A 14,843-nucleotide genomic window follows, 5' to 3' on the forward strand; every position below is an offset into this window, starting at 1 on the left:
GGTCCGTCTGTGTCACCTCCCTGTGTCACTGTGTCTCATCCTGGCGTCATCCTGTGTTTCGTCCCGTGAGCTTAGGGTTCATTTTCGTTTGCTAGTTTTTTCCCAGTCTAGGTTTGTCTTAGTTTTTGTCCTCGTCACCACCGTTGCTGTCTGTACTTCCACCACATGTCAATAAAGCTCCCTCATTGCATCTCAGCCTGTGCCAGGCTTTGGGTCCGTTATTCTTCACTCCACACAGCTTGCCCCGGCAAACCATGACAGTCCAGCTCCAGCTCCACAACATTGCTGGTCTTGTGGATCAGTTTACTGAGTCTGTTGTCATCTGCGACCCACAACCTGCTGCTCCAGCATGCAACGGCATAGAGCAGGGGTGTCCAACTCCAGGCCTCAAGGGCCAGTGTCCTGCAGGTTTTAGATGTGTCCTTGATCCAACATAGCTGATTTAAATAGCTAAATTACCTCCTCAACATGTCTTGAAGTTCTCCAGAGGCCTGGTAATAAACGAATCATTTGATTCAGGTGTGTTGACCCAGGCGATATCTAAAACCTTGAGGCCTGGAGTTGGACACCCCTGCTCTATGCCGTTGCATGCTGGAGGATGTCACTGGCCATTAGTTACGTCCTGTGTTATTTTGATAGACATGTGTCTGTGCTTTTGCTTCCCGTGTCTCATTATTCAGATTTAGTTCAGCTGTATGTAGTTCCCAGCTGTGTCCCCTTTGCCCTAATTACCTCTTGTGCATTTATTTCCTCAGCTTGCCTTAATTTCATGTTGTGTACCGAGTTCTGTTTCTGAACTTCCTGTGTTTTCCTGGCACTCCTGCACTGCATGACATGTGCATGTATTTTGTTTTGCTTTCAGTAAAAGGTGGTTTCATCTGCCCAAGAGTTTGCATTTGGGATTGTTCACCACAAAAACGGACAAAATCTGACAAACACGGTATCCTGAGCCGTCCTCAGTATGCTTAGCAAGGTTTGTAAATATGTGATATGTGTTATATTGCTGCAAAAAGACACGGAGGATATCAAATTTATTCACAGCTTACTATGATCATAGCAACAAGACTTCTTAACAAAATACCAATCAGGAGATAAATGTTTCTGCACACACTCAGATACACTGAACTCTGCAACTAATTTAATTTCCTTTTTTAAATCTCATGTAAGAAAATTTCAGAAAATTTGCTCAGTCATGATGATGTGGCTGCAGACTGACTGTGCTGTAATCTGAGATCTACCAAAGAAGAATGCATGCATATAAAAATGAAACAGAATCTGACTTTATTTGTGCTTTTTCTCTTATTTTTTTTTAATCTTTTCTATCTTTTCCCCAGTTTGTCATCTCTTTCATCATCATCATCTTTTTCTTTTCTCTTGCTAATCTGACCCTCCCCATCTGTCAACTTTGGCATCGGTACACTATCTGTTTATTAAAATGAATAAAAAAAGAAATTGACTAAGAAGAGGCATCTATAGAGAGTTCATAGAGCAAGGCAAGAGTGTTTGGCTCAACAGATCATGATCCTGCTTGCTGAAGCTGCCGAACAACACAGGTTATAGAAAAAAAACCCTGACCAACACACAATGTACAGTCAGTGTTTGGTTAGTTAATTACATGGTGGAGCCCAGACTACACTGTTGTGCTGTGTGTGGTTATTTTTAGTGCCGGTTGGTTCACACCTGCCTCCTGCATCCCTCATGACTGATAGCTCTTCTAGGGTGTATTTCTCTCCTGGGCCTATCTTTTAGATGCACGCACACTGTTTTTTTTTCTGTCATGTGTGAGCTCTGTATTCTTTTTTGGTCTTGTGTAATACATTTACGGCAGAACTAATGGATGCTTGTTTGGCTACTCTGACTGTGCGGTGAATGACTCACAGTGTTAGCAGCTCCAATAGGAAACCTGTTCTCCTCTTAAAGCTGAAATAATTGACAGCACCTCATCTGCAGCTCATCTAAATACAGCAACCTGTACTTGTGTTAACAGGAGGCAGAATCCAGGTCAAGTCATTATGGCATCATCAATTAAAATAGCATCACTGTCAAACAGCTGCAGTGCAGGCTGTTTCGTGCCTGTTCTATGAGGCAGGCTTCACTAAGACAGCAAGATAAGATGACAGTGTTTTTTTGTTTCCGCGCAAAAGTTCAGTTGCAGGTACAACACCAGTGCGTCACCAGGCCAGGATTTGATCAGCTACTTTAGTTTGATTAGATGTCTGCTGCTGCTCTTTTGGAAATGTAAGTTTACACACAGCAACTCCTGCCCCCTCCAAAACCTTGGACCCACAACCTAACAGTCGATGTAATGGGAAGTGTCAGCGTGTTGTTTGTTACATCAGATCACATGTGACATAGTCCACGGCACTTACCTCAGGTTCAAACCCCCCAAAACAACCCCCCGCCATTTTCCGTGTCACTTTCACACTCCCTCTATAGCCTCTATGTCCCCAGAGTGTGTATCAGAAATAATACTGCCACTGAAAAACGGCAGCTTATCATGTCTGTGCACACTCCCGGGCTTCATATGGAGTCGCATGTACATGTATTCACACACCTCACACCAAATGGCGTCCAGGTATTATGTATTTAAAGTGGCAACCTGCTGTTTTCTGTTCCTCCTGGTCTCCTGTGGCTGTCAGGGGCCTCTGATACCGCTGTTTAATGAGCAGAGGCTGGCCTGCTTCTGTTGTTGTCTGTCTGCCGTTGCAGCGCTGACCAGAGGAGACACGCAGGTCTGAGTCCCAGGGCTAATTGCTGCTGCTGGGCTGATAGTCTTTCTGTGCTCCACTCTCATTGACTCCCCAGACTCCGGAGGGATTCCCTCAGGCACCCAAAGACAAACAAACCTGGGCGGACAATCAATAGCGGATGGAAGAGTTAGCGCTCAGCACAGTGTCTGATTAAGATTCCCCAGGAATGTATGTGTTTATGTGAAACAGTGCGAGCTTGCAGGAGTGTTTGCTGATTGTCCTCACTCTGCCGGTGCTAACTGGAATCTTCAGTCAGTCCCTAAGTGCTTGTTTATGTGATTTTGATTATGAGCATCAGAGTTCACAACAGCAGCAAATTAATGCTTCAGGTAATTATTCACGCAACATCGCAGGTTCACAATGTAGTCGTGTGAGAGCAGATCATGTGCTAACAGTGAAAAGTAAAACTGCGTGTGCCACTTTCTGTTAGCCCCAGGTATTACTTTGACTTTTTCCTCTCCTGTGTGTCATTTTTTTGTTTCTGCAAGTAAGAATTCATTTTAAAAAGTCGCATATTACGTTAAAGCATAATTTAAAGCTAGGGGGGAAAGATATCACATAGGTTTTCACATTTTGGTGTAGAGTTCACATCTTTTTACATTTAAACTAATTGCATTTTGTGGGTATTTTTTTCTATAGGCTGTAGTTTTGTATTATTCTTTTCCATTTACTCAAATTAGGGTGTTTTTCCTCCCTTTTTATGTTATTTAATTCCATAATAATAATTCAATTTATCTCATTTACAGCTGAATGAAATATCCTACTTTATGTCTAGCATTGTTTCTAATGTAGCAGTATTTAAATAATACATTGGGAAATTCACTGCCTGCTATGTCCAGTGTTAATAGTTAAGGATTTTAAAGTTGCTTCTACAAGGCCAAGTGTACTGGTTAAAAAGGGGTTTTGTGATAGTGTTTTATTGTGTCTGCTGTTTGTGTTATTTCTGTAGCCTCATCCAGAAAAGCTGCTTATGGCATGACGTGTCCCTGTGTACCACTGACTGCCACTGGCTAGTGAGCAGCACGGTGATGTAGTGTCATCTCGCCTCTCCTCACCCTCTCATCCCCTGTCCACCCCTGCTCTCTGGGCTCGTGTTTGCTTTTGTTCTTGTCTCCAGTCAGCCTGACTCACGGTGATCATCTTGACCAAACGCGGGGAAAGGTCAAGGTTGCAAATTGCCTCAAAGCAATCAGCCTTGTCTCTCGCAAACTGTGCGCAAACTCTCCATCTCTGTCGCCATCTTTGCCCTGTCTCCATCTTTAGTCTGTCCTCCTCCATCTCTGTGTTTACCCGGGGTGGGGGGGCAGTTAGCTGTGCGACAGGGAGGTTTGGCAGCTTGAGCGAGGTAAAGGCGGTCAGCCCTGCTTTGAAGTCTCGGCTCTGACCGGCAGTGGGGCGAGGGACTTAAAAGCACACAGTGTCACTGCCTGGGTGACATTTCAGCACAGAGCAGCGTGGCCCAGTAGGGTGCGCCTGTACACACCAATCATCAACAACATTAAAGCCACTGACAGATAAAGTGAATAACACAGAGCACATTGTCACAAGAATTCATGTGAACATGCACGTGGTCACTTAAAAATTATTTCAGTACTTTGGAGTTTTAGGAAGGTGACTTTATTGTAATTCTTATAGCCTTTTTTGCCTGTGCACTAAAGCATATATTGATACACACTTGGTACCTCGGTGCACATGCTGTGTGAGCCACGGCTAGATGTAAGATTTGCGTGCATTTCGTAACTCAAGGACAGCTTCCTTTGGATCACCTGTGCATTCGAGTTCATTGTGCCTGAGTGGCTCTAGCCCAATAGCTTCTTACACATGAAAGACTTCACTTTCACGTGTCACGCAATAGACACAAACACAGCTGAACAACATCAAAGTCTGCCAGCAGCCTGTAGCCGGACAAATGTCTTCATCTACCACCTGATTGTTTCTGCACGTCTCTCTGTCTGTCCTGTAAATGGTGTAAACAGGTGTTAACATGTCAGCCCCCACAGGACGCCACATGCTGTGGTGTCATGATCTTCTGAACAGCTGTCCCCTAGCAGTGTGTGCGTGTGTGTGAGAGTGTGTAAGTGAGTGTATGTGTTCACTGTGAGGGTTATAAATGAGGGCAAGAGGAGATTTAGCCCTAGTTTTGTGCAGAGCCAAGGACAAACAAAGAGAAAGGGCAAAGAATGAGAGGGGGCCTCACGGCTGTAAGCAACACATTCACCAGCTCACCGAATCCTGAAACTTAATCAGGACCTCTTTCACATTTAACACACACTACTCTTTTTTTACGTTTAAGGGAGTAATCCAGAATATAACAATGCTGTGAGAAAGTATTTGGCCCCTTCCCGATTGCTTTTTTTTCCCATATTGATCACATTTAGCCCTGACAAGGATAAGCGGTTTTGGTCACACTTGCATGTTTCAGATCATCAAACAATTTCAAAGATTAGACGAAGATAAGACAAATAAATAAAAATATGTGTTAAATTATGATTCGTTTATCAAGTGAAAAAAATGTAAATCTTCCTGATCTTATGTGAAAACAATTTCACTAGCCACAAGCAGGCCTGACTACTGTGAGACCTGTTGAACTGCTTAAATATAACCTGACAAAGTGAAGAAGACTAAAAGATCTCAAGGAGAAGCATCTAACCACCATCTAATGAAAGAGCTGAGAAACAAAATCATTGGCATGATCAGTCTGGAAAGGGTTTCAAAGCCATTTCTAAGGCTTTGGGATTCCAGTGAATTATGGTGACAGCCATTGTCCCCAAATAGAGAAAACTTGGACAGTGGTGAACCTTCCCAGGAGTGGCCAGCCTACCAAAATTATTCCAAGAGTGTATCAGCAACACATCCAGGAGGTGACAAAAGAACCCAGAACAACATCTAAAGACACGCAAGGCTCACTCGCCTCAATTAGGTCAGAGTTCACAATTCAGCAATAAGAAAGACACTAGGAATAAATGGCATCGTTGAGGTAGTTCCGTCGCAAGCAGGACGCAGCGTTTACAAATAAAATTCAACATTTGTCTCATCAGTCCAAAGAACATTGGTGTGATAGTGTGGGTCCACGACAACCTGCTATAACTGATGGATCCCTGAATTCTGCTCTGTACCAGAAAATCCTGAAGGACAATGTCCATCCATCAGTTTGTGCCCTGAAGTTCAGCCACACTTATGCAGCAGCACAATGATTAAAAACACATTAGCAAGTCCATCTCTGAATGGCTAAAAAACAAAACAAAATGAAGGTTTTGGAGTGGCTTATTTAAAGTTTTGACTTAAATTTGACTTAAATTTCAAAATCTGAGCTTTTACAATTATAACCTTCTGTTACACACCCAAAGCTTTAATGAGACAAGCTTAAGATTAAGTACTTTTATTAAGTTTAATAGTAAGATTAATAGGGAGCTAATGTTACCTGTGATATAAATGTGTGTTTCTGTCCTCAGGTGGACGTGGAGACACTGGACTACCACCACTACCTGCCACTGTTCTTTGATGGTTTAACTGAGACTGCTTTTCCGTATGAGCTCTTCGCCCGCCAGGGAATCCATGACATGCTGGACCGCGGAGGCCCCAAGATCCTGCCTGTCATCCCCCAGCTCATCATGCCCATCAGGAGTAAGTCTGGGAGGGTGCCCGCACTCACGGTTTACCAACCACACAAAACAGAGCTCCTCTCTCACGTGACCCAGTGTGTCATGTCATTTTACCTTCGCTTCACTCTCTCGTTTTCTCAGGGAAATGTATAGTCACCTGGAGACAAATCCAAGTCAGTTACAGTGTTAGTAGAAGCGAGGAGCCGGATTTAACGTGAAAATCACATCTTTAAAGCTAATTAGAAGGAGAGAGAAACCACAGATGAAGTTTTAAATATGTGTAACTTGACGGTTTTAATGATTACTTTTCAGGGCTAAAGTCTGCTTTGCAATCACACAGAGTTATTATCATGGCAATTTTCTGTGATGTTAAAATATAGCAGCCTTTCAATTAGCTTTGGCAACAAAATGTCCTCATCATCTTCATCATCATTTACATTACTTTTCCAAACCTTTGTATATGTAAATATTATTATTATTTTAACACTGATAGACAGCAGAGTAATCATCTCAGACTTGAACTGCAGCCTTAATAAATATTTTTGCATGTCATTATTTCATTATTCACTATTTGGTGGCAGCCTCATTAGCTTATGATCTCTGACACTAAAAGGCATTCCTTTTACTGAACCCATGAACTGGCTAGGAAATTGTTCACTGAGGTTTCAGGAGGAGAGAGTCATTGTACTGCAAGGCCTCTGCTTCTACGTAAGCAGAGGTCTTTTTGCAATCACAGCCAATGTTGGCTTCACTATACGGGCATGGAGGCTATATCTGCCGTTACGCTGTGGGAAGCAGGCAGGAAAGGACCCAAAATGCAGGACTCTCGGAGACGGAACTGAACTCAAAACACAGCTTTATTGCTGGAATTACAGATTACAAAACTAAAACTGTAACAAGTAACAAGTAAAGTAAGGAATTACTATTGCAAAAAAGGTAATTCGATTACTGTTACTTTCCCTTTAGCACGCTGCGTTACTGCGTTACTAAAACTGATCTTTTTGCAAGAGTGTCTCATGACAATGACGTAAGCGACTGCGACGTTAGTGGCAACAGCTGTGTGCAGATCAAAAATGGATAATATAATGAGTGCGGGAGAGTTTAATTCTGTAAAAAGTGACAAAAACATTACCGTCCGCTGTTCACTGCGTGGGAAGAAAACCTTTTACAGCGAAAAAAAACCCTAAACTTCCAAGCAAGCACCAAGTGCACTGCCACTGGAATGTGAAATTCACAGAGAAACTGCCGTATCCTTCCACTGATCTCTGCGACACACCTGCACCAGGGCAAACCTCCGCCTGCCCCACTCCTGCTATACAGGTGAAAATAGAGCAACAGGACCGCTGGGTCATTGATTTTATTTATTTTCTGCTGTGTTTTACTTGCATCTATTTGAAAGAGTGAGTGTAAACACAAAAAACTATTTTATTTTATGTGCTGGAATGTGCAGAAAATAGGTTTAAATATTAAACAAATTTCTTCCAGTCAGAGAATGTTGCATATAATTTAATGTATGCTTGATGCATAAAGTTAAAAGATTAAAACTAATGAAACAAGTTTTAAAAAGAGACTTTTTCATTTGGTTGCATTTTATATGATGGATTATGCAGAAAAAGTAGAATTGGGCTGAAAGATCTCTTGCTTTATTACCTATTTAGGGTGTAAATCCTGTTTTAAAAAGTAACTAAGTCACTAATTAGTTTTGAAAATAAGTAATCAGTAAAGTAACAGGATTACTTTTTTTTCGGGAAGTAATCAGTAATCAGTTACTGATTACTTTTTTCAAGTAACTTGACCAACACTGCTGATGAGAAACTGAACATTTTGCACACAAGACAAGTGACTATCAGAATAAAACAGGAAGTGACAAGAGCACTGAGACTTGGACAAGGACATTTGAGCTTTACACTACAGGGGATAAAAAGACATGGAAGCAAGCAATAGCCAAACTAGAACATAAGAATCACATGACAGACATGACCTAAAGACAGAGAGTGAGAGAGCAAGGGACAAGAAAGAGAGAGAGACAGACATCACAGGGCGCTACAACAACACAGGAAACTAGACACAAGAGGACGGGGAACACAGAGAGGAATGATAACAGAAAACCTAAAGCCTAGATAACAAACTAAGGCTACAAACGGAGATCACAACTATAATAATGAAATACTAGGAACAGAATATTAAATAAACCTGAATCAAAAGTCAAAACACAAAAGCTGGGTCATAGACTGGGACCATGAAAATGAATTTCCAACCGTGAATATCTAACTTTCACATTTGAAAATCACTCAAATAAAGGGCCTGGTAACGTTATAGTTAGGAGTAAGGGGCAAGAGTTAGAGGGTTAAGGAATCTGACCTTAATGAAAATGGATTTCTCACTTTGGTTTTATAGATAATATATATTTATTATATTTACATACATATCTTTTTTAGACTTTTCTCAGACTTTGCTTTGGAGATTCGATGCAACAAAAATAGAACATGCTTTACCAGGAAAAGAATCACCTGTCTTGCAGTCTGCTGCTACAGCCGCTTCTAATATTATACAACCAGTCCTGATGTGGCGTCCTAATTTGGTTTCGCTGTCATACAGTTCCTATTATTGCATTAACCCTCAGGGTGAAGCGTCCTTGTTTTTTTTTCTGTTTTTCTATTTTTCATTTGCCGGAAGACGCTGGCTCTAAAAGTATGCCTGATAATCTGCAATGAATGTGATGACATGCTACATTTAACTCTGTCATCATGCTGTGCCTCCTTACCTTTCCAGGCTGACACGTTTACACGCGTGCGCACAGTCTCTCTCACGAAAGGTTGTGCCTGAGGGCGAAGTGGTGTACGACTTCAAAAATAGACTTCGGAATTCATAGGGATGCGAACAGGAAAGGTTTCATGTGCAGCAAGAACAAGGAAGAACAAGGAAAGAAGAAGTTGGAGGAATGCAAAGTGTGGCTTTGTTGAAAGAATTTCAGCACATGCACAGGCACAAAGTCTCAAACACACACACACACACACACACACACACACACACACACACACACACACACAGAAACTCTTTTGTTTGGCGCCACTGCCAAGTGGCGTGTCAGTTTCAAAGTCGGAGCCTTTAAGTGGCGCCCAGTGAGCCTGCGGTAGTGTTCATGTCATGGGCAGTTGGCTGGGGGTGTGTACGTGTGTGTGCTTCTTGTTTATGTGTGGGTGTTGGATGTCTGTGGAGGCAGAGGGGCATGACGGCCAACACCAGGCAGGGCTGTTGGAGACACAGAGACACGGTGACAGACTGACCCTGGCAGAAAGTCGCACTGAGCACAAGCTGCTCGGTCTTAACTGTTTCACATCATACAGTGTAACAACTCCGAAGTGTCGTGTGTGCGTACGCTTTACTGCTTTATAACAACCCAGATTCCCAAAAGTTGGGATGCTCTGTGGAATGTAAATAAAAGCAGAATGCAGTGATTTGCAAATTTCATAAAACAATATTTTATCAAATGATTATGTGAAAATCTACCATTTTAAGAAAAAGAGACAGGCATATGTTTTTCGATGTGTAGCATCGCCTTCTCATTTAACAACAATAAATGAACTCAGGAGACCAGTTGGTGGACTTTTAGGAGAGCAGTGTTGTCCCAAATTTGGTCTGATGTAAGATTCTAGCTGGTCCGCTGACCTTGATCTCTGTTGTCATAGTTTTCTTTTTATAATGTGACAAACATTTCACTTGTGGGAAGGTCTGGACTATAGGCTGGCCAGTTCAGCAACTTGTACTCTTCTACTACAAAGCCATGCTGTTATGATTAATGTGGTTTAGCATTGTCTTGCTGAAATATGCTAGCTCATTCCTGAAAAAGCCACCTGGGTGTGAGCATGTTACTGCTTTAAAATCTGTATTTACAGCTCAGGATTGACGGTGGCTTTCAGATGTACAGGCTTGTTTTTCCATCTGAGATGCAGCTTTTGTGGCTTCTTCTTTGCATGATAGAACTTCAACTTACATTTTTGGGTGGCACAGAAAACTGTGATTTCAGGCAGTGATTTCCATGTTTCTAATGCAGTGCCACCTAAGGGCCTAAAGATCACAGGCATCTGGTGTTGAATGTGAAGCTCGCCCTTTGTGCACAGAGTTTTCTCCAGATTCTCTGAATCTTTTGATTGATTTTTTTTTCTCTTGTTCAAATCCACCTTCTCGTGTTGAAGCTGGTGAAGATGGCCCTTCCTTTCCTATGCTGTGAGATTGAGGGTTACTCCAACCAAAACCTGCAGCTGGTGGAGAATTGGTTCATGAGATGCCACTACACTAAGCAGAGCAAGGACTACCAGCTGCAATTCAACCCCGCTCAGCTGGAGTTTGTTGATAAATGAGATAACCAGTCAGTGCTTCAAAGTTTTTTGTCAATAAGTATTTATATTAATAATTAATTTAAGCACTGGTTTGCCTTCTTTTGCTTGCACAAGTGTGTTTGCAACCTCCTCTACCACCACAGATAGATTGTAAGTCTCTATACAGGCACGTGAAAGCAAAATGTCTATTTGGCCCTCTGTAATGAAGCACTCACTTTACACACAACTAATCATTATACACAGTGGTACTTGGCTACTCAGTAACCCAGACAGCATTTTATAAGTTCAAACCGCTCAGCAGTTTTGGCCATTTGCCTTCTGGAGGCCAGACCAAAGGTGATGGTTATGCCCCTAATGAAAACACACACTTCGCCCTGATAATGGAATTCTAAATGGCTTGCTCCTTATTAACTTTTTCGTTTATTAAAAATCAGTCCCGTTTTGCCATCCACAAGGCAAAACCGCCAGTCCGTGTCTCTGTTGCAGATTAATTACTTTTCTATGGCGTTGGAAAGAAGGAGGGATGGCAGAAAGAGGAAGAAAGTAAAAAGCCATCCACAGTTTAAAATGGCAAGATATATATTTTTCTCCTCTGACGTTAATACATCTTCAATGTGGCTGGCAGACTCTTATCTGCAGAGCGACTGAGCCACATCAGGCCCTGGTGAATTTTGATGATGACTGCAGGTTACCCAATGAGAATACACAATGAGGAAGGCTCTGGCTGACATTATACTCTGAGGCCCCTGTCCTCAGTGACTTAAAGACTGAACTCTTTCCTACTGTACACCATGCTCCCTTTTGCTTGCTTTAGAAAGAAAACCTTACTGTGGGAAAAGAGGCGAGAGCATTTAATATATTTTTGTGGCGTTGACGCATTTCAGAAGGCTTTTTTTTTCCCGGTGTGTGTTTGAAATGACAAATGGTTTGCTATGAAACATCAATTTGTGTAAGTAAAGTCGTAAAAAATGGTTTTGTTCAGCCAAACAGATCCAAGGTGACTCAGGAGACAAGGCAGAATGTTTTTGAAACGCCGTTGTTTTGGGCTTTCTCTGGCGTCCTTAAACAAGGAGGAAGATTCTGAGCCATGCCTGCGTGCAGTTGATTGGCAGAGCATTTGTTCGGCTTTGAACTAAAATGAGACTTTCATTACAAGGAGATCCTCAGTTACGCCTCTGCACGAGAACATCTTCATCTGATCTCAGAAGTGTATTTATACCCCGAGCGAGAACAATTCACTGCTAAACTCTCCGAGGTGTCGCCCCTGCCTCTGACATTTCACAGGAAGCGGAATACGGGGTCAGCGTTGTTTTATTTCCACGCTCAATACGAAGCAGGCCTTAGCATGAATAGATGATTATTCAGATTTGTCCCAACACAGGTTTTAAACCAGCATTAATATATCAGGCCCTCGGCTGCCTTCCACTCTGGCTCTTTTAATTTTTTTTTCCTTTCTCTTTTTCTTTTTTTTTCTTTTTTGCAGTGAGGCAAGAGTGCTGATGAATAATTGAACAGTCCCGCGGTCCAAATGTCACAGCAGGGAAAATTGTTTGCGCTGGCTGGTAATTAGAATTTCATTGTTTGTTATGTAGGTTTGAAATTCCTATCATTCCACATTCCACCTTATCTCGGTGATGGCAGATATCACTGCGCTTGTCTATCCGGGGGAGACACTAAGGCAACGATGGAGAGATGGCGTGAAGCACAATACATTTGCTCATTCAGCACACACTCATTCACTCACTCGCTCACTCACACACTCGCACATTGTCGCCGACACAGATAAAGTCACGCTCCTTCTCATTCTCCTGCTCTCAGATGGACACAAAGCAGTGGCCCTGGTTCACATAGTCTTTTATGAATGCCGTATGCAATATTCCTTGAACCTTTGAGCCTCATGTTGTTTATGTGACTCTTCTAACATTGCGTAACTTGGTTCGTGTTTTGTTACTGCCACATTCAGCACTGCCTGTGCTCGTGAATGAGGCTGACATTTTTGTCCCATTGCTTGTAAAATGCTTGCACTGGAATGTGCACTCATGTACGCGCACACGTACGGGTACGCTTGTGTGTGTGATGTGTGAGTGGTGTATGAGAGTGTGGCTCCGTGTGCTCGGGACTGCTCCATGTTTGCATATTAGCTGTTTTAACACTTGCACTGAGTGATGCAGTACGCTGTTCTCTTTGCTGCTCACACACAATCTTTTAGGGCTGGTGCCCTTTTCCTCTTTCTCGATTAGTCTTATGTGAGTTCGAATAAGGTGCTGCAGCTAGGTATGGGTAAATTACTATTTCTACTAATGACTTGAAATATATATTGATTCTAATGTACAAAGACTTAAATAGCAGTCAGAAAAACAGAGATCCATGAATGAATGAATAGAGATTCATGGAAGAATTCTGTCATGGCAGAGATCGCAAATGTCCCTCCAATTCCTCTGAAAGACAAAGGGTTTAACTTGGCTGCACACAAACATGTAATCCCACTGGTTGGGTTAGTTACTGTTACAGGTTAGTTCGAGGCAGGTAGAACCACTTTCAGGCTCCATTCATTTAGACAGGGACTCACAGTAGCAGTTTCTGGAAGTTAATTAGTCATTATTCTCACTTCTGGAAGCCTTTGAGCTACATGCAGGGCTATTCATATAGTGTTGCTATCAATTTTGTTACAATCAATTTTGTACTCATCTTGAAGCATACACTGTAAAAAAAATGTTGTAATATAAAAGTATTTTACTGTGTATTTTACAGTTTTGTACTGTTTTTCTAGAATATCATTAAATTTACATAAATAGACTGTGATTTTACATTTCAAATGTAAAATAACATAAAATCACTGTAAATGTAATAAAACATAATTTTCTTGTTTTTTAAATATATTTGTCTGTACATATGCATATTTAGATTGTTAAAATACATTCACAAATGTATCATAATTTCACAAATATCTGTCCATTATTTGAAAGATTGAACTGTTAAATTCAAATGTAATGCTATGGAAAAATATATAAAATGATTCTTATAAACTTTTTTTACATCAAATAATGTTATTTAGGGCGATCGTGGCTCAAGAGTTGGCATTTCGTCTCGTAATCAGAAGGTTGCCGGTTCGAGCCCCAGCTCGGACAGTCTCGGTCGTTGTGTCCTCGGGCAAGACATTTCACCTACCACCTACTGGTGAGGCCAGAGGGGCCGATGGCGCGATATGGCAGCCTTGCTTCTGTCAGTCTGCCCCAGGGCAGCTGTGGCTACAACTGTAGCTTGCCTCCACCAGTGTGTGAATGTGAGAGTGAATGAATAGTGGAATTGTAAAGCACTTTGAGGGTCTCGAAAAGCGCTATATAAATGCAATCCATTATTATTATTTAAACCAACTGTTAACTGTATATTTCTGTACATTTAAGTATTATTATTCATATTGCCGCATTCATTGACCTTGTTTATAGGTAATTTCATTGTTTAATGAAATTACCTATAAACCTCTGTCAGTGCGCCCCAGGGTGGCTGTGGCTACAATGTAGCTTGCCATCACCAGTGTGTGAGTGTGTGTGTGAATGGGTGGATGACTGGATGTGTAAAGCTTTGGGGTCCTTAGGGACTAGTAAAGCGCTATACAAATACAGGCCATTTACCATTTATTTAACATTTTAATCACATTCAAATGTTCCTAATTTAATGTTTAAAAGCACTTGAAAAAGGCAAAATCCTATGTAAAATCCTATGTAAAATTTATTTTCTGTTATTTTATAGTATTATTTTGGCGCCCCAGCTGCCAGAACATTACTGTGTTTTTAGGATTTTTTTTTTACAGTGTACAGTATATACACACGTGCTGCCGGTAGAAATTGTGTTCATGAGTTTGTGCTAAAAATACAAAACTCAGAGCTGCTTATGTTTATGATAATCTGTAGACTTTATCACGAAGGACAGCCTAAATAACTCCTCCACAAATATGCAGTGCTGTTTCAACACTGTCCAATCAGTGTGTGTGTACATATATATATATATGTATGTGTGTGTGTGTGTGTGTGTGTGTGTGTGTGTGTGTGTGTGTGTGTGTGTGTGTGTACAAACCACTGATATGGGGGTAATAATCCAGAAACCTTTTTTATTTCGTTAGGTTTTGTGACTCGAGGGCAGTGAAAAGAAAT

At 41.5% G+C, this 14,843-nt stretch overlaps 1 protein-coding gene across 5 annotated transcripts in view; it reads left to right on the plus strand.

Moving 5' to 3' along the window:
- pacrg (PARK2 co-regulated) overlaps positions 1-14,843 on the plus strand; it is a 182,195-nt gene that overhangs the window by 80,211 nt on the left and 87,141 nt on the right. For all 5 annotated transcript variants that reach the window (XR_015126354.1, XM_086274372.1, XM_086274374.1 and 2 more), the window contains exon 3: positions 6,203-6,374. Coding sequence is in view for 4 of the 5 variants with exons in the window: in XM_086274372.1 (XP_086130498.1) it covers positions 6,203-6,374 (172 nt within the window). In the remaining variant the exon portion in view is untranslated. The remainder of the gene's footprint in view (positions 1-6,202; positions 6,375-14,843) is intronic.

Source organism: Aulonocara sp. 'chitande type north' Nkhata Bay, linkage group LG19, assembly GCF_057382095.1.
Source record: "Aulonocara sp. 'chitande type north' Nkhata Bay isolate Kocher_YH1m ecotype deep benthic linkage group LG19, A_spYH_male_GT1.1, whole genome shotgun sequence".
NCBI classification, from domain to species: Eukaryota; Metazoa; Chordata; class Actinopteri; order Cichliformes; family Cichlidae; genus Aulonocara; species Aulonocara sp. 'chitande type north' Nkhata Bay.